Source organism: Vigna radiata, chromosome 5 (genome assembly GCF_000741045.1).
Source record: "Vigna radiata var. radiata cultivar VC1973A chromosome 5, Vradiata_ver6, whole genome shotgun sequence".
In the NCBI taxonomy this organism is placed as follows: Eukaryota; Viridiplantae; Streptophyta; class Magnoliopsida; order Fabales; family Fabaceae; genus Vigna; species Vigna radiata.
Window position 1 is genome coordinate 26815353 of NC_028355.1, and position 25158 is coordinate 26840510.

General features: G+C 30.9%; 3 protein-coding genes and 1 non-coding gene across 8 annotated transcripts; 3 read left to right on the plus strand and 1 right to left on the minus strand.

The window, feature by feature from the left end:
- The first annotated feature begins 59 nt into the window (after window positions 1-59).
- LOC111241692 lies at window positions 60-9295 on the plus strand. Of its 3 annotated transcripts, none has more exons than XM_022781253.1 (3): window positions 60-1040; window positions 1382-1833; window positions 6322-6886. In XM_022781253.1, the coding sequence occupies exons 2-3, from the start codon at window positions 1532-1534 to the stop codon at window positions 6488-6490; spliced, it is 471 nt and encodes a 156-aa protein (XP_022636974.1). In that variant the 5' UTR covers window positions 60-1040; window positions 1382-1531; the 3' UTR covers window positions 6491-6886. The 3 variants fall into 3 exon arrangements, with proteins under 3 accessions (XP_022636974.1, XP_022636975.1, XP_022636976.1); XM_022781254.1 differs by lacking the exon at window positions 60-1040 and having other exon boundaries at window positions 1288-1574; window positions 1647-1833; XM_022781255.1 differs by lacking the exons at window positions 60-1040; window positions 6322-6886 and adding an exon at window positions 9037-9295 and having other exon boundaries at window positions 1288-1833.
- Window positions 1122-1193, minus strand: TRNAM-CAU. The gene has a single exon. It is a non-coding gene; the product is annotated as a tRNA-Met (tRNA).
- Window positions 9296-15353: 6058 nt separating the features above from the next.
- LOC106761417 (xanthoxin dehydrogenase) lies at window positions 15354-18445 on the plus strand. Its single transcript, XM_014644969.2, has 3 exons — window positions 15354-15407; window positions 15514-15590; window positions 17540-18445. The coding sequence occupies exons 2-3, from the start codon at window positions 15547-15549 to the stop codon at window positions 18336-18338; spliced, it is 843 nt and encodes a 280-aa protein (XP_014500455.1). The 5' UTR covers window positions 15354-15407; window positions 15514-15546; the 3' UTR covers window positions 18339-18445.
- A 3839-nt stretch (window positions 18446-22284) lies between these two features.
- On the plus strand, window positions 22285-24377 carry LOC106760860 (xanthoxin dehydrogenase). Of its 3 annotated transcripts, none has more exons than XM_014644294.2 (3): window positions 22285-22394; window positions 23235-23719; window positions 23922-24377. In XM_014644294.2, the coding sequence occupies exons 1-3, from the start codon at window positions 22351-22353 to the stop codon at window positions 24254-24256; spliced, it is 864 nt and encodes a 287-aa protein (XP_014499780.1). In that variant the 5' UTR covers window positions 22285-22350; the 3' UTR covers window positions 24257-24377. The 3 variants fall into 3 exon arrangements, with proteins under 3 accessions (XP_014499780.1, XP_014499781.1, XP_014499782.1); XM_014644295.2 differs by having other exon boundaries at window positions 23253-23719; XM_014644296.2 differs by having other exon boundaries at window positions 23256-23719.
- The last annotated feature ends 781 nt before the right edge of the window (window positions 24378-25158 follow it).

Sequence of the window (25158 nt, forward strand, 5' to 3'; positions counted from 1 at the left end):
ATCAGCAAAGAGAAATAAATGGAAACATGAAGTTAAGAAGCTGATTGGTATGCGTGGGGAGCTGAATGACCGATTTCAAGTTGGAAAGGAAGGATGCCCCCTTGAGAAGAAATATCTCAGAATCTGTTTCTTCAAATAAGTGACTTCATGTTAATCTTATAAAGAAAATAATTCAGTTCCTAGATATAATCCTCCATAAATGTTGGTCGTTTATGTTTAGGGAAGCCTCTACATTCGATGGTGTGGAAAGGGGAACACAATCCTTATTGTGATTGATGCTGACATTTTTAACTTTTATAAATTTTGTTCATATTTAACAATTCACTGAGTGGACCACAATTACTGGTGCCTTGGAACTGCAATTTTGCCCTTCGACTTATGCCAACCATCAGAAGAACTGTTTCATCTTGGCTCCATAACATATCAAGAAGCTTTTGCAAAACTCTGTAACTGTCACGACGAGCCTCACCCTAGAAATGATTTTAAATCGTTTCATTTCAGGACTCATTCTTGAGATTAGAAGAGAATTAGATGTTCTCTTACCTACTTCCATTTCTTAGGCTTTAGGGCTGGCTGGACTGTTGAATCCAAAATATAGGATTCAAAAACAAAAAACTGTTNCCCATCTCCCTTTTTGCCACAACCTTCGAATCATTTTCTTCTCACATCCAAAACCAACCCATCATCCACCTCTAGAGTTCTCTCAGCCAAACCCATACCCATCAAGAGCCTACCTGCAACTTAACTACAAGAAAGGCGAGCAATCTATTTGCATTGAAACTGTGATGAAAAATACTACTCTGGCCACAAGTGCTCATTCAGTCATTTTATGTTGTTAGGGGATGAGTTTTCTTCTTTTGCCGTCCTTCCTCCACTGAATGGCCCCATTATAACTGAACCAAATGATCATACAGGATCCCTTTCTAATCACATCTTCAAATTTGGAGGATTTCTTGAAGGTTTACCTGTCACTGTCTTTGTGGACACTTATAGTTCTCACAATATTTTGTAACCACGTTTGGCCACACACCTCCATTCGTGTACTGTTCCAACCCTCAAATTTTATGTTATTTATTTAGAAAAAAAATGTAATAATTAAAAAATTGTAAAATTTTAATTTATATCAGAGCCAGGTTTCGATCCTGGGACCTGTGGGTTATGGGCCCACCACGCTTCCGCTGCGCCACTCTGATATCTGTGTTTATGAATCCAAACATTAATTACTACAAATTCCAATAGGCTTTTAGCTGTGTCTCCCTTTTCCTTTTTACTATATTTTGTGTAACTATTAGTGAATTTTATTTCAATTGATATTTTTTTCGGCTACACTTTTTTTTGTATCATATCTTTTTTCACACAGTAGTTCTATTGTTTGGTGCAGATCGAATTGATGTAGGTGGTATGCTACCTATTGAAGACATTGCTATCTCAAGTGGAGTTGAGGATCACTTGTCTGGTGCGAAGGTTTCAAACGATTTTTTTAAAACACTTGTTGGATTCTCTCCAGTTGTGAAGTCAATTAAACCTAACAATGGTTATGTACCCCAAAAGGAGAGAAGTCATCCCCTTTGAAGGTATTTCTGAAGACACTGAAGAATGCAATTCTGTAAATACATCAAATTCTGAACCTAAATCTTTAAAATCAGCAAAGAGGAAAGATGGTGACGTTAAGAAGCTGATTGGTATGCGTGGGGAACTGAACGACCGATTTCAAGTTGGAAAGGAAGGATGGCCCCCTGAGAAGAAATATCTCAGAATGTGTTGTCTAATGGGATCAGCAGAAGTCCTGGGCAGTGTAAATCTCTGCGGACATCTTTGTTACAGAAATACGAGGTTTGTTTCTTCAAATGAGTGACTTTATGTTAATCTTATAAAGAAGATAATTCAGTTCCTAGATATAATCCTCCATAATTGTTGGTTGTTTATGTTTGAGGAAGCCCTACATTCGATGGTGTGGAAAGGAGAACAAAATCCTTATTGTGATTAGTGCTGACATTTTTAACTATTATAAATTTTGTTCATATTCAACAACTCACTGAGTGGGCCACAATAACTGGTGCCTTGGAACTGCATTTTTGCTCTTCGACTTATGCCAACCATCATGAAGAACTGTTTCATCTTGGCTCCATTACATTATCAAGAAGCTTTTGCAAAACTCTGTAACTGTCACGAGCCTCATCCTATAAATGATTTTACTTCGTTTTATTTCAGGACTCATTCTTGAGATTAGAAGAGAATTAGATGTTCTCTTACCTACTTCCATTTCTTAGGCTTTAGGGCTGGCTGGACTGTTGAATCCAAAATATAGGATTCAAAAACAAAAAACTGTTTCCCATCTCCCTTTTTGCCACAACCTTCAAATCATTTTCTTCTCAGATCCAAAACCAACCCATCATCCACCTCTAGAGTTATCTCAGTCAACCCCATACCCATCAAGAGCCTACCTGCAACTTAACTACAAGAAAGGTGAGCAATCTATTCGCGTTGAAACTATGATGAAAAATACTACTCTGGCCACAAGTGCTCATTCAGTCATTTTCTGTTGTTAGGGGATGAGTTTTCTTCTTTTGCCATCCTTCCTCCACTGAATGGCCCCATTATAACTGAACCAAATGATCATACAGGATCCCTTCCTAATCACATCTTCAAATTTGGAGGATTTCTAGAAGTTTTACCTGTCACTGTCTTTGTGGACACTTATAGTTCTCACAATATTTTGTAACCAGGTTTGGCCACACACCTCCCTCCATTCGTGTACTGTTCCAACCCTCAAATTCTGTTACGATTGGCGATGGGTAATGAAAACTTTGCTCCTCCTATTGCCCAAAGGTTACTCTATCTATCCAATCCACTACATTTCTTGTTTTCTTCTACTTAATCCCTATTGAAGGCGCATGGTTTCACACCTTAGGCTGTATTCAATTTGTTTTTCACACACCTAAACTCTCTTATGCTAAAATGGCTCCCATGTCGCTCTTATGGATTCCGCCTCACCATCTCCCATTTTTTACTCCTTTCACAGATTTTGTCAACTCTTCCATAATGACTCTCCAGTATCCACCACATACTTGCATATCTCTGCTTGACCCCCAAACCATTCGTCCAATTGTCATTAACACTATTTTTAAATTTTTTGCTACTATTTTCAAAGCACCCCATGGCCTTCCCTTCCCCTAATTGCTCTAATGACCATCAAATTTCTGTCCTACCCCAAGTTGCCCTTAATATTAAATTGACCATTTCCCATATGCCCATGAAGAGACTATAACCTCCCTCATTGCACTATTAATTGAAGGGATAATCAAACCTAGTAATAGTCGTTTTTCATCCCCAGTTGTTTTGATTAAAAGGAAATACAAGTCTTGGTGTTTTTGTGTGGATTATAGAGCTTTAAAAGGCCATTATAATTGTTGAGATAAATGGTGCAAAGACAAAAATAGTTTGTCTGTCTTTTACAATAGAGGATCGTGTATATATATTTAAGTGCCTCAAAAACGAAGAGATGGATCAACCCATAACCTCAAGTTGGTGCATATAAATTATATGAACCAAACTTTTTATAAATATAACTAATTTTAGGACCCCGCTATGATTTAGTGAAGATATCTCCAAATGCAATCTTTTCTTGGATAAATTGATAATCTACCGGTTAGGAAATGGAATATTTATGTAAGGAGGATGAAAATTAAAAATTTGTTAGTTGGTTAGGAGGTTAGGAGGGTAGTCTTCCTAAAAGGAAGACTATATATAGGTTGGCTTTTGTTGTTTGGGGTTACGTTTTTGGTTTGATGAGAGTGTGGACAGGATCTTTGGTGTCCTGTGGGAAGGGAAACATTATCCCTGGACAGTGCATAAATTGTGTGGCTGGTTTGAATCAAATAAACGAGGTATATCTAGTGTTATTTTGAGTGTGGTTTACGTTTTTGTGTGTGTGAAAGCTTTGTAAAATTAGACATAAGTAATAGAAAGCAACATATTTGTCACTTGTAGAACCTCTTACAAAAACCAGGATATACAGGCACTCAGCTAAATATATCTCAAAATTTAAATCAATATATTAAGATAAAAATGTGTCAAAGAACCACTTAACCTGAAGTTCAGCTAGGTAAGCAAGGTACAATTAGGTTGCAGAGAAAATAAGAACTAACTGCTGGTGCAATAGCACAAAGGAAGGCCAACTGGGTCCAAGGTCCAAGAGAAAACAAGGAAAAATCTATAGCTGGTTATTTGCCTACCTGCAAATTGCAATGATTTCCACTAATAACTTAATCCGGTGGATTTCTCCAACATCCAGTTTCCATCTACTAATCACTTAAGTCATATCTTAACATGCTTTATGAAAAATTAAGTATAGAAAGCATGTCCAATTATCAAATACAATGAAAAGAATGAATTAGGCAGAATGATAGATAAAATAGCTGTTTTGCAGATAAAACAGCTGAATGTTTATTACCACACTAGATGGATCAATTGGAGCTTTTCCATCCTTCCAAGCTGCATCTAATATGTTCTTAGCGACATGCCAATAAGTACCTGATAGTATAGACACAGAATTATAGTGCTAACCCTTCCTCTTCCACAGTTTCAACACAATATCTCCATGAGATATCCTTATCAGGTCAGTTCAAACATCAGGTCAACCCCAAAAACAAATAAAAGCCACTTACAAACATAGTTGAATTAAATTAAAAAATAAAAAATAAAGTTAAACTTTTCATTGGTGTGGCTCAACCAGTATCCTTGAAAAAATAAAAATCCAAGTTACTAATAAGACTACAACTGGAAACTTCAAAAAAGCAGAAAGATGTTACCCTTTTGGACACATTTATCAGCACAATACAGATCATGAGAGCCATACTCACCATGAAAGGACTATTTATGCGCCACAGAGAAACATCAAAATAATTAAAAGATAAAGGTGGCTCACCAACGTGACTCCTTCTTTAGAGAGTTCCTCTAGAGCTTCACAATCAAAAACCTTACCATCTAACAGTTTTTCATCAATCTGTTGAATCAACTAGCTCAGCAACAGGAGATTCAAGTTAGAAGAAAGGGACAATGCATTGAAAAATGGTACCATCAGAAAATTGGAGCACTAGGCCACAGCAATCAGGAATAGAATGAGTCACTGTGATAGGTTCTATTTCAAATGGCCAGTCGGGATGGAACAAAAACACCATGATCCTTCAATTATAAGCTGTTACAAAGAAAAAAGTTTCACCTCTGAACTATAATGAATAAAATAAGCAATCCAAAGAATAGAACTTTGACTACTAAACTGTGTCACAATTTTTGTTAATAATATTAATACAGTGGCTCAAAGTTAAGAGTTCAAGAATTAGTCAGTCAACTTCAAGTTCAAAATATGTTAACACTGAAATCCTCCTATCACCTATAATGGAAGGTTTTGTTGATTCATATGACAAAACAAATGAAAGGCAGCATGTTACCAAAAGAGTAATAAGACTATACAAGACTTATTCTTACCTTCATTGTAAAGGATAACGCAAAATATTGACGTATGAGAATCTAATGCCGGTATGATCTGATGGACCAAGTCAAAGTTAAATCAAGAGAACGTGTAAGTCATGATTCTTTTGAAATAAATAATAGAATAATAAATTAGATTAAATGTTAGAGAAAAAAATAGAGTACTAGAAAACATAAAGTAAAAACAGAATAATTTATATTAAATAAACAACTCATTAGATTTAGAAGAAATGAAAAAATGGATGGAGAACTGAAACAATCATACTCCGCAGAAGATTTGTAAATATGACTGCTTTAAATTACTGTCAATCTTACAAGCAAGGAATATAGGCACCCAGTAACTCGAAAAGTACATTTGTGATTAGACATATGTCAAAGCTTGTAAAAGAGTACATTACAAATAGTCAGTATATGTATCCATAAGCCCTAGTCAGTCCTTAAAGCCTACTACAAAGCCACTGATTAGAGAACTAATTTATTGAATGGCGGCATGCCTTCTTGAGGCTCATTGCATTACCTTTCAATTGTCATAGCATGGCCACAGAGGCATCAGATATTCATTAAACTAAAGATGTTTCTGTAAGTTCAGCCTCAGTTTATTATGGTAGAGTGTATCAAACAGGGGACATTATATCTCATTACAAATATGCAAACTGATATATTGGAATCTATCAAAGAGAACTAGCTGACAAAAAGAGTATTTTTCAAACTGGCGGTTCCTAGGAGAAGAAAGCATTACCCAAGGCAATGCACTAATATGATCTTCATGACCATGTGTTATAATAACTGCTTCAATTTTGTGTCTCCATTTTCTTATAAAAATGGTATCAGGTATAATCTTCTGGAGCCCAAGCTCATCGTAGCTGAAATATGCAATCCATGCATAAATCAAGGTCAGTTCACCTATAAGAAAAATACATCAGAGCAAACAACAATTATGCAGTGGCATTTTGTTTATTTCTTTAAAGAGATTTTTGAAATTTCAAATGAGTTCGTGTAGAAAAGTTATGTGTTCTCGACTGTGGGATCCAATGCCAACTTTAGTTAGTATTTATATTTTAAAATCTTTCATACGAAAATGCCATGCAACAGTTCAAACTAATTTAATGGGCTAAGTATCCTCTTCTCTTCGTGTACTATAACTACGCAGAGAAGAGGATGGGAATGGAGTTGTAAGACATGCTCTGGAAACATGACACCAGCATCAAAGAGGATATAGCGATCATAGTTGCCATCAAGCATGCAATTCATCCCAATTTCATCCAACCCACCAAAGGGAAGAACTCTAAGGGGTGGCCCATCCCGTCCTTCATAAAATTCCTCCATCTTGCGTTGAACAGAATCTTCCATGCTTTTTCTTGGACCTTCTATCCTTCTCGATCTTTTACGCAGAACTTTGGGTCCATCCGTATCTACACAAAACAAGCAGTATAAACCAGGAAAATAATAAATGACCATGCATAGGATTAAAATTACAGGTAAAACAAACGAACATAAAGTCAAATAATCACTATATAGTGGAAGGAAGAGAAACCAAACAAAAGTATAATTTAATATCTATTTGTATAAACTAATTTATATAAGCATTTTATTTAGAGGAAGAAAACAAGAAGTATATAAGCACCGTTTTAGAGACAGAAACAAGAAGAAAAACTACATAAATTTTTCGTAATAGGCGAACTCCTATAAATTAAAAAAAAATTAGTTTATACGTATATTTAAACTTACAAGAAAAACTTATCTTACTGTTTTCTCATATTCATCTTCAAGAAGTATTTATAAAAGAGTTTATCTAAAAGCAGCACAACACATGTTTTAAGTCAACTCAGCAGAGTGATGGCTACAGTGTCACTCATTTAAGAAAAAACCAATTCGTTATCAAAACCACTTTCAAATCTGGTAGTGGTGCCTTGAAAGCTTCATTTCAAAGATTAAAAATCCTAGCTAAAATAGAACGATGTGAGGAGGAACAAGAATTCAATTAGAAACACCAAATATCCTACTCAATACGGTGAAACCTTAATTGAAAAAACTGAAAAGAACCGCATCCATTGAATCAAGGTTTCGGGGAAAAGGAAAAAAGAGGCTTACCGTAAGGCAGTGGCGGTAACAGAAGGTGTGAGAACAAAAAGAAAGGGAAGTGCAAGAGGCCATTCTGATAAGAGGAAGAAGAAGAACAGAGTGCAGAATTGATAGCTTAAAACCCTAATAACAATGTAATGTTCAGAGGGTTTTGCAGGGAGCTTGTTTCAGCTCTTTCTCTAAGTCCAGAGTTGAAGCGGGAAAGAAATACTTACTTACTCTATTACACTAATCGGGTTTACTGCTTCCTACCCTACCTTAGCGGCACCAGTTTATTTTACGACCACACGTGTGACACAGTGGCAAGGTAAAATAATGTATTTTCACTTTTTCTTGTTCAACTTGCTTTTCACACTGTTTGGTCTTCTAGAGAATAGAAGAAAGAAAGAAATGACTTTGGAAAAACAAAATAAACTTTTTTTTAACTCTTGAATGAAACTGGATTGACAAACTAATTACAATTTTATTTTATTTAAGCAAAAGTGAGGGGATAATTGTTGATGAAATCTGGAAGGGATACAACTTTTAGATGAATAAAAAGATGAATGTTTATTTAATTTGTAAAAGTGAATTTACGAGCAATAATTGTTTTTTCTAGAAAATAAAATACATGTTTAATTGTTTATTTTGTTACTAGTTTTATGATTTAAATATGTTTTTAGTCCCTATACATTTGGGTGATTTTGGTTTTAGTCCATCTTTCAAATTAAAGTACAATTTAGTCCTTCAACTTTAGAAAACTCTTATTTTAGTCATTTTTACCAAATTTTTTTAACTTTATTTGTTGTTTCAAGCACGTTTCTCAGTTAACATTGAAGCAAAAATGTGTCAAACAGTGTAAACAACCCAGATGCTATAATGAAACGCGTTTGAAATAGCAAATAAAGTTAAAAAAATTTGGTAAAAAAGACTAAAACCAGAGTTTTCTAAAGTTGAAGAACTAAATTGTACCTTAGTTTGAAAGAGGGACTAAAACCAAAATCGCCCCAAAATATAGGGACTAAAAACATATTTAACCCTAGTTTTATTGTTGTGTGTCAATTTCTTCTCCATTTTAAAAAAAAAGTATCAATTTCGTTCCCGTTTTGTATAATTTGCATCAACCAGGTTCATTCTATTAATTTTGTAAAAACAGTATTAATTGTATAGTGATGCGACAAAAGAGTATTCTAACGTGATAAAACCATTTTTTGAAGGATTATATATGTTTAAATCTACCGTGGTTACAAAGGGGAGCTTATACATGGTTACCCTAAGTGAAGTCTTCTTCTTCCTTTGTTGACGAAGTCGTCTCTCTTTGTGAGTTGGTTGACGAAGTCTTTTTCTTCTTTTGTTTGGAGTTCGTTGAAGAAATGTTGGGTGCTCTTTGGTTTGGGGTTGCTTTACAAAGTGTGCTTGTGTTCTTGCACATTGGCTTAGGAAGTGGCAATGTCATTGAACCAATATTATTTGTCTTCCTCATAGGGGATCTCTCGTGGTGGTTCATCAAGTGGATTGGTTGGAACACAAATATGCCAATGTGGGAAAGTTGTTGTCTTGAGAGTGGCAAAAACTATTAAGAACGAGGGGAAGCAATTTTGGGGTTGCCCTAATTACAAGGTTTGTTGAGTGGTTTTAGTTTTTCATTTGTGATCAATTTATTTGGTGATTAACATCATCCTTCCTTGTATTTTGTTTAAAATTCCATGAAGTGTTGTATTAGTGACATGTTGTCATGACCAAGTTGGGTATATTGTAATGTGATGTTATTAAATGAGTGAAAATCTGAAATTTTACTTTCAATATACAATATAAGTGATATTGATGAAGTGATATTATGCTTTAAATCATATTTAAATTAAGAATAAATAAAAAAGTGTGCTTCCAATAAAAGTCATTTTCATTTCAATATACAATCAAATTAGAATCTATGCTTTAAATGCATATGATATTCATGTCAATATTCATTAAATAGACAACATTGTTCTTCAATAGAGAACACAAGTCAACATAATAAGGTCCTAACCAAAATAAAGTGCATAATACATATTGAAGTTCCAATTTATATGGCTTCCAAAATAGGCACCAATATGGACATTAATAACGTTTTATGACTTCTAAATTGGTGTTGTAGTTGACTGACTTTGTTGGGGTTCTTGAAGTTGACATTGAGTAATCTGACTTGATAGAGATTAGGTTGGGTTTGTTTTAGTTGGCTAGAGTTTTGTTTGAGCTGCTTGTGGGCAAGTAGTTCTTTTATGTCCAAGTTGTCTACATATCTCACATCTCTTATGGGTTCCACCTTGTCTTAGTTGTGTCCCGTCCTTCTTTAGCTCCTAAGACTCTAGTCTTCTTTTCTTTTTTGGTCTACCAAGCAAAACCCTTTTAGGTGGAGGCGAAACATCAGGGTTTGAAGTCATTTTCCATAGATAGGGAGCGTTGATAAGGTATATCATTAGAATGTATATTTCTTCATAGGTTAACCTTGTAAACCAATGTGGGATGTAGTCTTCTCAATTGATGTTTAAAAATGTCATTGAAGTCAGTGCATGAAAGCATGAGATTCCCCTTATAGTCCATTTTCTGCAACTACATTCCAATTTATCTATGTCTATCACAAACTTGCCACCAATGGTGGATGTGTGTCTCACCTCAAATGTTTTGTGTCCTAACCAACTACAAAATGATAAACAATTCAAGTGAGAATGGGCCAACCCATATTCAATCATCAATAACTAAACTTGTTGTAAAAGCATACATAGGCATCCAATATTTTGTGTTGCGTAATTCCTTTTGTAGTCTCTTTTTTAATTTTCAGGCAAAGGGAACCTTCCCATGTAGTTATCTTGTCTCTATTTCTTTCCCATCTCTTCATGAGGTAGATACAAATGTCTTCCATCATTGTTATAATGGGCTTACCCTTGCATTTAATATGACACTATTAAAAGCTTCAGACATATTTGTCAAGGTAAGACAAGCTCGTCCAGGAAGAAAACCAGGAGAGGCTATCAAGGTATTACAAGACAAGTTCGTTTAAAAGAAACATTGATCTTGGTTTTGACGTTTAACCAAATAACATAAGCGAAGAAGTCTCTATGTATGAAAAGTTAACTCTAACTAGGAAACTCTTAGGACAAGAAATCGATATTTAGAACACTCTGATAGAAAACCATAACACTAGGATAGACAAACCTTAAGATAGAATAGAAGAGCAAAAACATATCTCAACAATAAGGGTCGAAGACCGACATTCTCACAACCAGGACAATTACATATACCTAGCATCATAAAGCTTTCTACAAGTCTTTAACATATGACATGTTAAGCATGAAGGGCTAGTGTAATGTATACGTCAAAGTACCCTCTCAAACATGATAGTATAGGACCTGCTCCTAGTCGAATACATGTTAATCTGCTAAGTCAACATGTATTTGACCCACACCTATTCGACCTGGACGAGATCATATAAGCTAGACTATTAGTAAAGATAGCCCAAAATAAGCTAAGGAAAAAATAATTAATCTAAGATTAACCGACGATTAGGTTACGTGGCTCAGACCCATTCATGTAAGGGCCCATGAATAGTACTATAAATAGCGTATTTTATGAGGTACATTAATTACATTTATTATTACAGTATTAATTGCCTTCTAACGCACTTAGGTGACTTAAGTGTGTCTTTTCCTAACACACAACACAACCCTCTCTCGATTTTGAAAAAGGACAAATATTTTTAAGAAAGAAAAATATCCTAAAGTTGAAAACTTAAAGTTAAGATGTTTGTCGAAATCTTTATATGATATATTTAATTCTATAATAACGTTTATAAGAATAAAAGTAAATTCTAAATTTATTCGTTAAATATACTTTTCACATTATAAATAACATTCATATTCTATTTTTTAATAATTTCTAAAAATATTTAATTTTATATTTTTGTATGCATTCTTTTTCGTAATTAAGCATATATTTCGTATTTAATAATTGTTAAGTGTATTCATTAAAAAAATTAGTTAATATGTACTTTATTAAAATAATTAAAGATTTTAAATTTTGTGAAAAAAAAAAAGAATAAAAGACTCACTTCAAAATTATTTATATATTAATATTAAATTCTCATTTTAATAAAAAACAGTGATAATTTTTAAAAGAATTTAATTATTTTAATTATTAACAAAGTTTAAACAAAACTAATCAAATACAAGCTTTTAGAATAAGATTTTTTTTTCACATAAAAAAGGAAAACATTTTAATTTTTCTATTTTTGATGTAATTTTAAGTAAACTTAGGTTCTTTCCTTTTTCTTATTTTAATGTTCATTGATCTGTCATTGCATTTCTAGGCTATTATAATTATTTTTTCTCTCCATATTAATTAAATTGAATGTATGATTAAAATATTTTATCTTGAAATTTAAAAATAAGAAATAAAACAAAACACAATTTTGTAAAACAAATCAACAATTAAAAAGAAATAAAGAAAGTTATTAATTACAAAATTTAAGAACACATTAATTATTTATTAATTAATGTTTAAATAATTTATCCATATATTTATTTCATTAATCTGGTACAGGAAATAACATTAAATGTATTAATGATGAGATAAATATCAAGAAAACGTATTATATTTATAAAAACAAATACAGAGTAATTAGACTTAATAAATATATGAGGTTAAATATATTTTAAGTCTTTAAATTTTTGGAATTTTGTTTTTGATATATTTTGGTTCAAAATTTACAAATAAATATATATAATCTTTTTAATCCGATTAGGTTAAATTTTACATTATTTAGTACATTTTTATTAATATTTGAGTTGTTTTTCTTATTTGACACATTTTAATCTCAATTAGTAAAAATGTTTGACACGTTAAGAAAATTTAAGACCATTGGATTAAAAGAAATATATCCAATTATATTTTTAAGTTTGGAATCAAAATAGATTAAAATTTCAGATAAAAAAATTATTTTTTCATCAAAATTAAGAGACTAAAAACATATTAAATTTATAAATATATTAATAATAAGAGAGATTAAAATATTTAAACTTACTAAATTTATTTTAAAAATAAAAAAAATCATATTAAAATTAATTTAAAACATATAAATTTAAGATAAAAATTAATATTATTTGTAACACCTTCAAACTTTTACTACCTTGTATGCCTTCATACAAATCTTATATATCAATGCAAAATACAATCTAGACTTACATAAAATATTAATAAATATAAATATTTATAAAAAGCAAGTCAAATTAAAATTTTCCATCCTTATTTAAATAATGTTCTTGCATTTGTACCTATACCTATTTATACTTATTTGTATACATTGTACAATCATCACAAATTAAACATAATAACATAGACAAGAATAAGTTATTAAAATAAATTTTTATTTTAAAAAGATATAGATAAAAAGATTCATTTTAATTAATAAGTCACACCAATTCACTTTCATTAAAAAAATCCAAGATATATAATAGCTTCATAAATCACATATGGATCCATTTATTAAAGGATATTCAACCAATTCAAGTAAAGATTCAAATTCCTTCGTCAAAATATGTGCATAAAAACTCTCGAAACCCATAAATAAAAAAGTACTGAAAAACAAAACTGAGCAAAAGAAACACATTTATAATCCAAAATAAAATAAAATTCAACAATTAAAATAAAAACAACAACACATATAGAAAGAAAAATAAACTAACCATAAATAAAGATAAAAAGATTAATATACAAAGCCAACATGAGATTTGAGGAATTAAATCTATCAAAACTAAAAAAAAAAAGGATAACTAATTATTCTCTTTTTTCTAAATAAAATTATAATTTATTGAAAAAATGTTATACCATTAAATATCATTTTTAATATCAATAAAAATTAACAAATACGCATAATAATTTAACTAAATTTTATTCTTAAGCATAAAGTTATAATTAATTTAATAGAGGTATATTAGTACTTAAAATGTTTTTTTTAAGGCTTTTTATCTTAAACATTAATTTAAGAAGTATATTAGTATAAAAAAAGTTTAGGCCTTTTTTTTCTTAAACATAATTTTATAATTAATTTAATAGAGAAATATTAATACTAAAAAAAATATGCCCTTTAGGCCTAAAGTAATATGATAATGAAGAATCTTTTAAGTTTTCTTTATAATTTTTATCTTTTAATTTAAAATAATTGTTAAATATATTATCTTTATTTTATATTTAGTTTTTATCGTTAGTTTGTTATCATTTCTTATTTGTATTTTGGACTTAGTTCATATTTCTTCTATTATAAATAAATGACCTTATGTAAATATAAGGGAGATTAATCATATATATATAATTTTAACTATATTCAACATGACCTTATGTAAATATAAGGGAGATTAATCATATATATAATTTTAACTATATTCAACATAGTATTTAGAGCCAACTGCCGCTGCCAGTGACACCATCATCTATTGTTGTCATTTACCGTTGTCATTACCGAAGTTCCAGTTTCAACCGCGATCACACAATTTTGTTTGTTTCGATCAGGGGACCATTGTGCCGTCAAGCCGTCAACGACAGCTTCGTGGGAGCTCTTAGGCACTTTTAGTGCTTTTTGGAGTCGTAGATTTGCTCCATTTTTTGTCGTGCATAAGGCATGTTTCGTCTCCTCTTAGGCAATGATTTAAAGCGTTGAGATCGTTCTTTTTCCTTCTTCAGGTTCGTCATGGGTGGTTGCACTTATTGTCTCCTCTTAGGCTATTCAAAGCCGTAAGGTCATTCTTTTTCCTTTTTGAAGTGCCTTCATTGGAAAATCTTGAATTTTTAAAGTTTTTTTCTCCTATTCATCAATGACTTCTTCCTGTCACAATTACATTTGATTAAAGTTTTATTAGTTTATTTATAACTGTGGTGACTCTTCAATAATGATTTTTTTTTTTATCTACTGAATGTAAAAAATGTATTCCTTAACGACGATTTGTATTGAACAACCTTTCATAAAGTCTTCTAAGTTAGTATTTCATCTTTTATATCATATTTGCAAATCATTAACAATTTAGTACCAAATTAATCCACATATTTTTTTTGTATTCAACTATAGGAAATAACTATTCATATAATGAAAATTAAGTACAATATTAGTGGATATTAAATATTAGTTATTGAGTGTTAATATGAATTTATTGAAGGTTTTGTCCAATTCATACACTTATAATATAATTAAGATAGATGAATTTATTAAAAACTTGAGTTTTTTAGTGACAAGAGCATATGGAGTAATGGGTTTTGATAAGTCAAAACTCGATTTTAAAACAATATTTCAATAAATAAATTTCAACAACTCAAATATATACATTTAAATATTTCTCAATGAAATCACAGCAATCAAAATTTTGTAACCAAATCACTTTCACATTCATATTATTTGTATAATTTTATCGAAATCATAAATAATTTTTCTTATTTTTATTATTTGCATAAATTTTTATATATTTCGCTGTTCAAATTTTAAAAATAAATAAACATAATTCTTTTAACAAAAATATTATTTTTTTTTATCAAAACACCTTTTAACAAAATGAATTAATATAATTCTGAAATTATATTCATTATTTTGCAAACTTTAAAATTAAAATGTTTTGGAATAAAAACAAATTACAATTTTACATTAAATTTAGAAATTAAAAATACATTTAACAGATAATTATTTAATTTTATTCATTTATTGCATTTAATTTGTAAGGATTGAATATGATTTAGCTTGATCAGTTATGGTTTTTGTGTCCTTATTTATACTCTTTGTATTGCTCTGTGACACTGCATCAACTTTTAGCATCACTTTCAGTTTTGTGAAACTGCGAAGAGTACTGTTTCTTTCTTTCTTTCTTTCTTTCTGATATTAATCAAAAGAGTGAGCAAATGTTCTTTCTTTGTGTTTTAGCATTGTAAAAATCTTTTCTTTTTGTGTAGGACGAAAAGGACAGAGAGAAGGTAGACACAACCATGTCCACTACCAGTACAGTTCTGGCTTCGACTCTAACGCCAAGGTAATAGATTCTTTCTGTCATCTCTAACACCCATTTCACTTCTGCATGTTCTGTTCTTGCTTTTCGATCTAATCTATGCAGCTTGTCATTTCTCTTTATTTTATTTTGTTGTGTCATATGATTTTGCTGAGTTTGTTTAAGTTTATTTTTAATCAGATTTCTGTCTTTTTATCTGTTTCTCTGAATTGCTTGTTTTAAAAGCAAATAATTTTCTACTTTTCTAGAGAAACTTGTTTAATAAGCGCTTAACATAAGTTTGTATTTACTTCTTTTGATTAACAAAACAAATAAGATACCTGCTCAGTGGATTTGAAATTTTCAAGTAGTTGGATTCATGCTTATAGTTGTCTGTTTACGAATTGCATGGCTCTATATTGCTGTTATAGACGAAATTTCGTCACAGTCTTTTACATTGCGACTGCAATTGCCACTGAAACTGTGGTTTTTTACCATTGTTTAAAACCATGAGAAATTGTTTGATCCTGTTTTCACCTACTGGGCTTATTTTCTGCAGTTTTGCTGTTTTTATTCACCTTATTGAGTTTGGGATTTGTTCCAATTTCTGGTTAACTGTGAGATCTCTATCAAATTTCTATATGTGTTTGGTTCAAATGGATTTTGGCTTGTTTCATGAAGCTCTTGGTTCTCCTTGTTTTGTAAAAGTGTTTTGGTCCTCTGAAGCCCAGATCCACTAATATGAGTCAATCTTCAAACGCCCACCTAATTGAGTTTGGATCGTTATTTGTTACATGCTTTTATATTTTTGGTTAAAATCTTTATACTGATTAACCATATATAGTTCCTTTCTCTGCTTTTCAGAAAACTGTGACAAACCCTTCAATTTTGTGAATTATGATGTTGAATCTAATTTTTTTTTACAGAAAAACAAAATCAATATAATGAAGTTCCATTTTTATGTAAAAAGTTGAAATTGGAGATAACACCTTTTTGGTCAACTCAGGCTAAAACATTCCTTGTACAGTATTACAGATTGTCAAGGCTAATGTTGCATACTTGTTTTCAGTATATAGTGAGGCAGTTTGATATTCACTCACACACTGCCAGTCTCTCAACATAATTTTGATAAAACGCAACTCAGAAGCCAATTTCAGCCTCATGATTTGTATATGGAACTAGATTCAGTTCAATAATCTTTCACTTATATAGGGTCTGTTTAGACCAGCTTATTCATAAGGAATTCTACAAGAGAAACATATAAAGAAAAAAATGAAATTGACTTTTTCATAAGTTAAAATTAGGTTATGCATGAGCTAATTTTTAGATGCTCTCTAATGTAGCTTCTTCAAGATTCTCCAATTTTTTATTTTTTTGAACTTGTGCATAAACTAATTTTAACTTATGGAGAAGTCAATTCTACTTTTTTTCTTCCAGAAATCCTTCTAGAGAAGCATACATATGTGTTTCCTCACTCTTCCACTGAGCCTGAGTACTTTGTGACAGGTTTACAAAAGTGAATGGTAGAATAAATTGATGGTGTCTTTGTTTATACTTTATATCAATCTTATATGGTACTGTTACCTGTCCTCCTTGGGATGTAGATGTCATTGTCACTATATTCACCATGGGATAAAAACAGTCATGCTTGTGATTGGAACATTTTCTGCATTTTCTATGCAGTATATGAATGGTAGACGATATTGGAATTTTGATGCAAGAGATTAGTCAATCTTCGTTTCTTTCATGCCAAGTTCATGTCATGGGAAATAAATGAGTTGTATGCATATTTCTATTACTTGCTCTACAATTTACAATTTTTAATTTGGGCAATGGAGTTTTTCATCTCCTACCAGTTTACTCTAACAATGCATTAGAATTGTACTTAGGCAGATACCATAAATGGTCATATCTGAGTGTTCACATCATTCTCCTTGTTCTCTTAAAGTTTCATTTATGTGACTACCAAATTTTCCATTGTCTCTTTTTATCAGGTTATTAGGCAAAGTGGCATTGGTTACAGGTGGGGCATCTGGAATTGGAGAAAGCATTGTGCGCCTATTCCATATCCAAGGTGCTAAAGTATGCATAGCAGATGTTCAAGACAACCTTGGAAAGCAAGTGTGTGAATCCCTTGGTGGTGAAGCAAATGTTGTCTTTCTCCATTGTGATGTTACCATAGAGGATGATGTTTCCCGTGCAGTGGACTTCACTGTGGAGAAATTTGGCACCCTTGACATCATAGTCAACAATGCTGGAATTTCTGGATCACCTTGTCCTGATATCCGTGACACAGAGTTATCAGAATTTGATAAGGTGCTTGGCATAAATTTGAAGGGAGTGTTTCACGGCATGAAGCATGCTGCTCGAGTTATGATCCCAGAAAAGAAAGGCTCAATTGTTTCTTTGAGCAGTGTGGCCAGTGCCTTGGGTGGAATAGGAATACATGCATACACAGCATCAAAACATGCTGTTGTGGGGCTAACAAAGAGTGTTGCAGCTGAATTGGGGAATCATGGTATAAGAGTGAACTGTGTTTCACCTTATGCTGTTGCAACAGGTTTGGCTTTGGCCCATTTGCCTGAGGATGAGAGAAATGAGGATGCCTTGGCCGGTTTTCGAGATTTTACTGGGAGAATAGCCAACTTGCAGGGTGTGGAGTTAACAGCTCATGATGTGGCTAATGCTGTTCTCTTCCTTGCAAGTGATGAGGCAAGATATATCAGTGGAGACAATCTCATGGTTGATGGTGGCTTCACCAGTGTGACTCACTCACTCCGTCTTTATAGATGATTTTCAATGTTTGTTTGTTAGCAGTTTCATTTGAGACATTGCAATCATTAAGTTTACTGCAAGGATTTTCAGTAAACATACAAATAATATGATTATTCTGGTTCAAAGTATGCTTGTTTATCCTTAAGTTTTAGTATTTTGAAGATCACAGTACACTTAAATTCAATTTATGTGAAATTTATCTCCATGCAACCCACAAAGGGTCCAAAGTGCCATACTCTTCTCCTTGCTCTATAGGAAATTTATCAGTGACTTGTCTGGCACTGTGAGGTTATAAAAGGATCTAATTAAATATTGACCATATTGTTTATCCTTTTCTTCAATTCTTGACACTCAAGCCCAAAGTCCAGTCCTTGATCTGGAAATTTATCCAATCAAGTACACCTTTGTTAAATTCTAAAAGGCAATGCATTGGATTGGATGATTTTTTTCAGGGTTTTTTACCCTACTAATTTTCATCGCTTATTCAATGTTATTTCTAGGGACTTTTTTGAGGTAGTTGGGAATTCAGATGTGAGTTAAGTAAGAAATTTGAAAAACATATAAGAAAAAAAACCCTTTAAACTCATTGTTTTAGGGTTTTAAATTAGAGTTGGTGTAAGTTTGTCACGTGGATTATGTTCAAAATTTACTAGTATTGTATTTTTCTAATAAATATTTTCTCGGAAGATCCATTAGAGTCAATATGATGTTAGATATTGTTTGCATATGCAAAATCTTCAATTTCAATCTCATGACTCAGATTTTTTTGTTCATGTTTCATATTCTTGCTGTTAAAGAACTTGTGACATCTTCATAGTGAGAAACTATGAAGTTGGATATTTTAAAACGGCAAACATTTCCTGTAACACTCCCGATTAGTGGAATTAATTTACTAATTAAAGTATTATCATAATTGGTATTAAGAATAAAACTAGATAGGTATGTTCCATGTATCATTGTCCCTCAATAATTTAGATAAGAAAGTTTGCAAAAACATAATACTAAATGATTCTAACATAATAGCTTTTCCTATCTACACTCTTATATGACTAGCTCACGACTGATGTTTCTTATTTATACTATATTTATTGCTCATTAACATACTATCATTCGTAAACGAATATAACCGACACAAAAAAATTAAAGTAAGTTAAAGATATTAAAATTTTATTAACAATTCAATATTACGACCATAATAAAAAATCAAAATAAGATTGTTAAACTCGAGAATTTATGTAAACTCGTAAGAGTATGATAAACTCAGATCATAGACTCAAATTATAAACTAATAAAAGTTTACCATATATAAAAAATTAAATATTTATAAATAATATAATATTCTATTGTTATATGATTTTATAAATAACTTTTAAATTTTTTAAATGAAATATTATTATTAATATTAGATTATTATATTATATTTTTAAATATTTTTTATATTTTTCTAATATGATTATTATTTTATAATAAGTTTAATTAGTTACAACATTTTATATTAAATATACTACACTTTATATAAAGCAACAAAGCTACACTACATCAATAATTTATGATGTATCGTGAGAGTGACAGTGTGTGGAAAGCTTGGAACCTTAACCGCGAGAGGTAATTGAGGAGAAGAACGTCTAGCTAAATTTGTAGAGGAAACTATAATCTTTATTGTCTTTTGGATTTGAAGAAAAGTCACATGGATTCGCTAACTCGATTGTCTTTTGGATTAGTGAGTTCGCCAAGTTCATGACGAGTTTGACGAGTTAGCTCTAAAAATGAGTTAACTCAGTAGATAATTGTGGAAACCTAAACTTAGACGATTCTTCGAGTTGAATCTCGAGTTTGATAACCATGATTCACACATATATTTATATAGAAATACATATTATGACAATAAAGGATAATACATATATTTAAATAGATTTAAATATTATGACCATAATAAAATATTTATCATATAATTGAATTCATACTTCAATTTATTTAAAAAGTAATAACTTAAACTATCACATAATCTCACATGTCATCTTTACATTCTTTCAAAGTCATCATATTATAACCAAGACTTTCAGAGAACGTAGGACTCAATGTATTAATTAGACTATAATACCATTCATATGGTATGCTTACCCTTATCTTCCTAAGGTCCTTCATCATCATCCCATGGTCATACCTCAATCTAACCTGTATAATATGATAAATCATTCATAGAGACCAAACTTACACATGGTGATCTCCTTTTAACTCTCACTTTAAGTATTTTTCTCTTTATAAACAATTAAGATGTGTGTACATGTGAACAATTAAAATATGTATGCATGTAAACAATTAAGATGTGTGTGCATGTGAACAATTAAAATGTAACAAAAAAAATCAACCCATGACAAAATAAATTAAAACATAAGGGTGTGGGGTTAACAATTGTAGGGGTATGAACTAAAAATAAATAAAAATAAAATCCAAAGAATAATAGGTGAAAACAGAAAAAACCAGAGGTGCACGAAATGTTTGGTCCAACCAATGAAAACTGTGGTGCGGGGGTGCACAAAAAATTGGCTTCAACACTTCCATTCTCACAGCTTCAGCCTTTCCTTTCCTCCGACCATTGCTGAATGTTTCATTGATAACTTTTTCCACAAAACTCTGAACATAATGAAACTTTTTTTCATAAAAATTAGACTCACAAGGCTTTCATTTGAATATTCAAACATATTTTTTTAACCTCTAGACTAGATGCAGTTTTTACTCGAAATCTGGTTTTGATCATATCTTTGAAATTTGAGTGCTAAAACATTATTATACACATATATTTTTAATTTTTTTTATACATATATATTTATTAAAACACAAACCACGGTTATTGGTAAATTTTTTTAATTTTATATTTTAATTTTATCTTAAATTATCCGGCGTTGACAATATTTTTTAGCTTATAACATAACATACCATATGTCAAATCTTACACGTCCATTTCATCACAGATTCACATACTACACATATTTTCACTCGTCTAGAAATATCATTTCAAATATTATAGACTGTGATATAAGAATCCTATATGAAAAAATGAATACAATATTCTATATAAAACTATATCATTTAGTTTTATATTTTAAAAGTTGAATATTTGATTATTATAATCTAAATGTAAATGTGGTCCACAACTTCATCTACATAAGGCCCACTACTTTCCTACCCTTTAAATACAAGTGGAGAGAGTCTTCATATATAAACTCTTTAAAAGTTAACAAAATTAAATAACATAAGACTTCTCCTTTGAAATTTTCACAATACGTAACAAAACAAAGTGACGTTGGTTTGCTTACAAATTAGAAAAAGATATTAGTGTCATTTTATTAAAATTAAAAAGATACAATATATATATATATATATATATATATATATATATATATATATATATATTGATCTTATTTTTAAAGTATAGAGGTATGGATGATATTTAAATCATATCATATAACAAAATAAAATACACGTTACGCTCACATGACATGTTTGGTTTAAAAAGATGAAGGAGAATTTATTAATATAAAATTATAAGATTGGATTTCCCTTAGGTGTTAGATAATACAAATAACTAAAGAAAACAACTACCATGTGTTTTTTTTTTCAATTTTTTTTACTAGTTTCAGTCACTTTCTTTTCAACAGTTTTAATATATATATATATATGATAATGATACATAGACAATATTTTTTTAGAATATTTTTTGACAACATTTGAACATTATTTACGTATCATTTTGTGATTGGTCTAAATTTACTACACGATTAATAATAATAATCATAAATACCACAATGAACCAATTACATAATGACACATAGATGATGTTTAAATGTTATAAAATAATATTTTCGAAATATATATATATATATATATATATATATATATATATATATATATATATATATATATATATATATATATATATAAAAGAAATGTTCTGTTTATCAACGTTTTTCTCATCCTAGTAACTACTATTCTGTGTTTTCGTAGCTTAGGACAGAGAAGGTAGACAGCCATGTCCAGCACCAGTGTTCTTCTGGCTTCAACTCCAACTCCAAGGTAATACATATTTCTCAGGTCAAACACACCCTTTATATATGCAATCAATTTCTAGTGCTAACTTTCTTTCTCAGTTTTGAACTGATTTCTATCGAGCAACATCTGTTTTTGGTTTTGGATCTAGTTTAAGCAACTTGTCAAATGTTTTTATAGTCAGATTTTGTGGAACATAGCTTTCAAACCAGTTAGATAGTTGAAGTATCATACCCTGTTGCTGCTGCTGCAAGTTTTACTTCTTTCTCTCTTGTTTTGATAACATTACAAGGAAAAGATTTGTGTTTTTAAAACTGATGAATCTGTTGAATGGATAATGTTTTTAAAGGCTTGTTTTCTGCAGTGAATTTTTTATTAGTCTTTACTTTCTCTTATTATTCAACCAATTGATTTTGGATTTTTCCCAATTTTTTTAGATTTTCTCTGTCAGATGTTTATTTACTCTTTCCTAATTTGGTTCAAGCATGTGAGGCAGCTTCCTATTTATACGCTCAGTTTCAAAAATAATATTGACTATACACAACACTCAGAAGTCAAATTCTGCCTCCTCATTTGTATAACATATCAACTGATTAATAACTTGTGTGTTTTTCAATTTTTGAGCCTGAATATATACAGTAACAGGTTATCAAAGTTGAAGGTGATGTTTTCTGATCTCTTATATAGTTGATTCATGACTGTCGGTGTTAGATCTTTCCCCGTTTATCCTCTAGAAAAATTACAACAATTGGTAATAGAATTTCTTTGTATTACTGATTAACTCTAACAAGTAACAATTAAAATGAAATTTGTATCTATTTATATGATGTTTTTATATCTTATTTTTAATGGATGTTAGGGTTTTAGAATTGTATATATTTGTAGCAGGTTATCAGGCAAAGTGGCATTGGTTACAGGAGGGGCAGATGGAATTGGAGAAAGCATTGTGCGTCTGTTCCACACGCATGGTGCTAAAATCTGTATAGTTGATGTTCAAGACAACCTTGGAAAGCAGGTGTTGGAATCCCTTAACGATGAAGCAAATGTTGTTTATTTCCATGGTGATGTGACTGTGGAAGAAGATGTTTCCCATGCAGTGGACTTCACAGTGGATAGATTCGGCACCCTTGACATCATAGTCAACAATGCCGGAATTTCTGGATCACCCAGTCCTGACATACGGGAGGCAGACTTATCAGAATTCGACAAGGTATTCAGTGTGAATGTGAAGGGAGTGTTCCACGGGATGAAACATGCTGCCAGAATCATGATCCCAAATAAGAAGGGCTCCATTGTTTCATTAGCAAGTGTAGCAAGTGTCATTGGTGGCCTTGGACCACATGCATACACAGGTTCTCATACAAATTTTTCAGAGTAAAATGATGGAAGTCTCCTATCGACTAGAAATAAAATCAAATTATAATATATAAATCAGATGTCATTCTTATTATATAAGTTAGTAGTATGGATTTCAATTAGACTTAAAAATTACTTTCATGATGATTAACTTTATCAGTTTTAGTTAATATGAGATTTTGACTGTATTCTGAACAGGTTCAAAACATGCTGTTCTGGGGCTGACAAAGAATGTTGCAGCTGAATTAGGAAAACATGGCATAAGAGTGAATTGTGTGTCACCTTATGGTGTTGCGACAGCATTGTCTGTGGCCCATTTGGCTGAGGAAGAAAGAACTGAGGATGCTGTGGCTGGTTTTCGTGATTTTACAGGGAAAGTGGCAAACTTGCAGGGTGTAGAGTTAACTACTGATGATGTAGCTAATGCTGTGTTATTCCTTGCAAGTGATGATGCCAGATATATAAGTGGAGACAATCTCATGGTTGATGGAGGCTTCACCAGTGTAAATCACACACTTAAAGTTTTTAGATGATTGCTGGTGTTTCATTGTATGTATGTTAATGTAATAAGTTTAAGACATTGCAATCATAATTTCTGTCACAATAACACTCAAATAATGTGAAAAATATCTGAAAAAGGATTTGTTTGGATTATGTTATAGGAGAAATATATCCGAATTTGTTTTTTTAAGTAATGATATTATTAAAAATTGGATTTTAAAGTCTAACTCAACCTCATAAAATACTTTCTTCACGTCGAGGTATAGACGGCGGATGGAAACAAAAATGCCCATTTAAAACTCTTTAGGATAAACTCTAACCTAACTCTGATACCATATTAGAAAGTGGGTTTAAAACCTAACTCAACTTCACAAAATCGATTTATAAGTTGAGGTTTACACCTCACTTATATATTATAAATTGATCTTATTTCTAATATATTTTTATATTAATTATAATAATAAAATAGTTATAAAAATATAAATTTTTGTATTTAAAAAAGAAGATAAAAAATAAAAAAATAATGTCAAATAAATATAAATAATTTAGATTCGTCAAAAAAATTATTTTTCTTTGTCTTTATCTCCGACATCATACAAAAATAGTTTATATCCACTTTTCTAAATGATAAATAATTCAGATTGAAGATTTTACATTTACTAAAGAGTAGGGTTTAATTTTACTAGTTTTTTATTTGTAATCCAAGCCATTTAATTTGATTATAAGTATTATGACGTTTTTCTTGATGAATTCATTAACATTAGAGAAAGAATAGATGGTACTTATTATTAGGTTGAGTATTAGTGACTTTAAATTCACATCCCATAAATTCACATTATAAAAATAAAAATTTAATTTAATTACGTTTTAAATTTCTTATAAATTTAGATATTTTCATTTAAATTCTTATTAATTTTTTTAATCCATTAATACT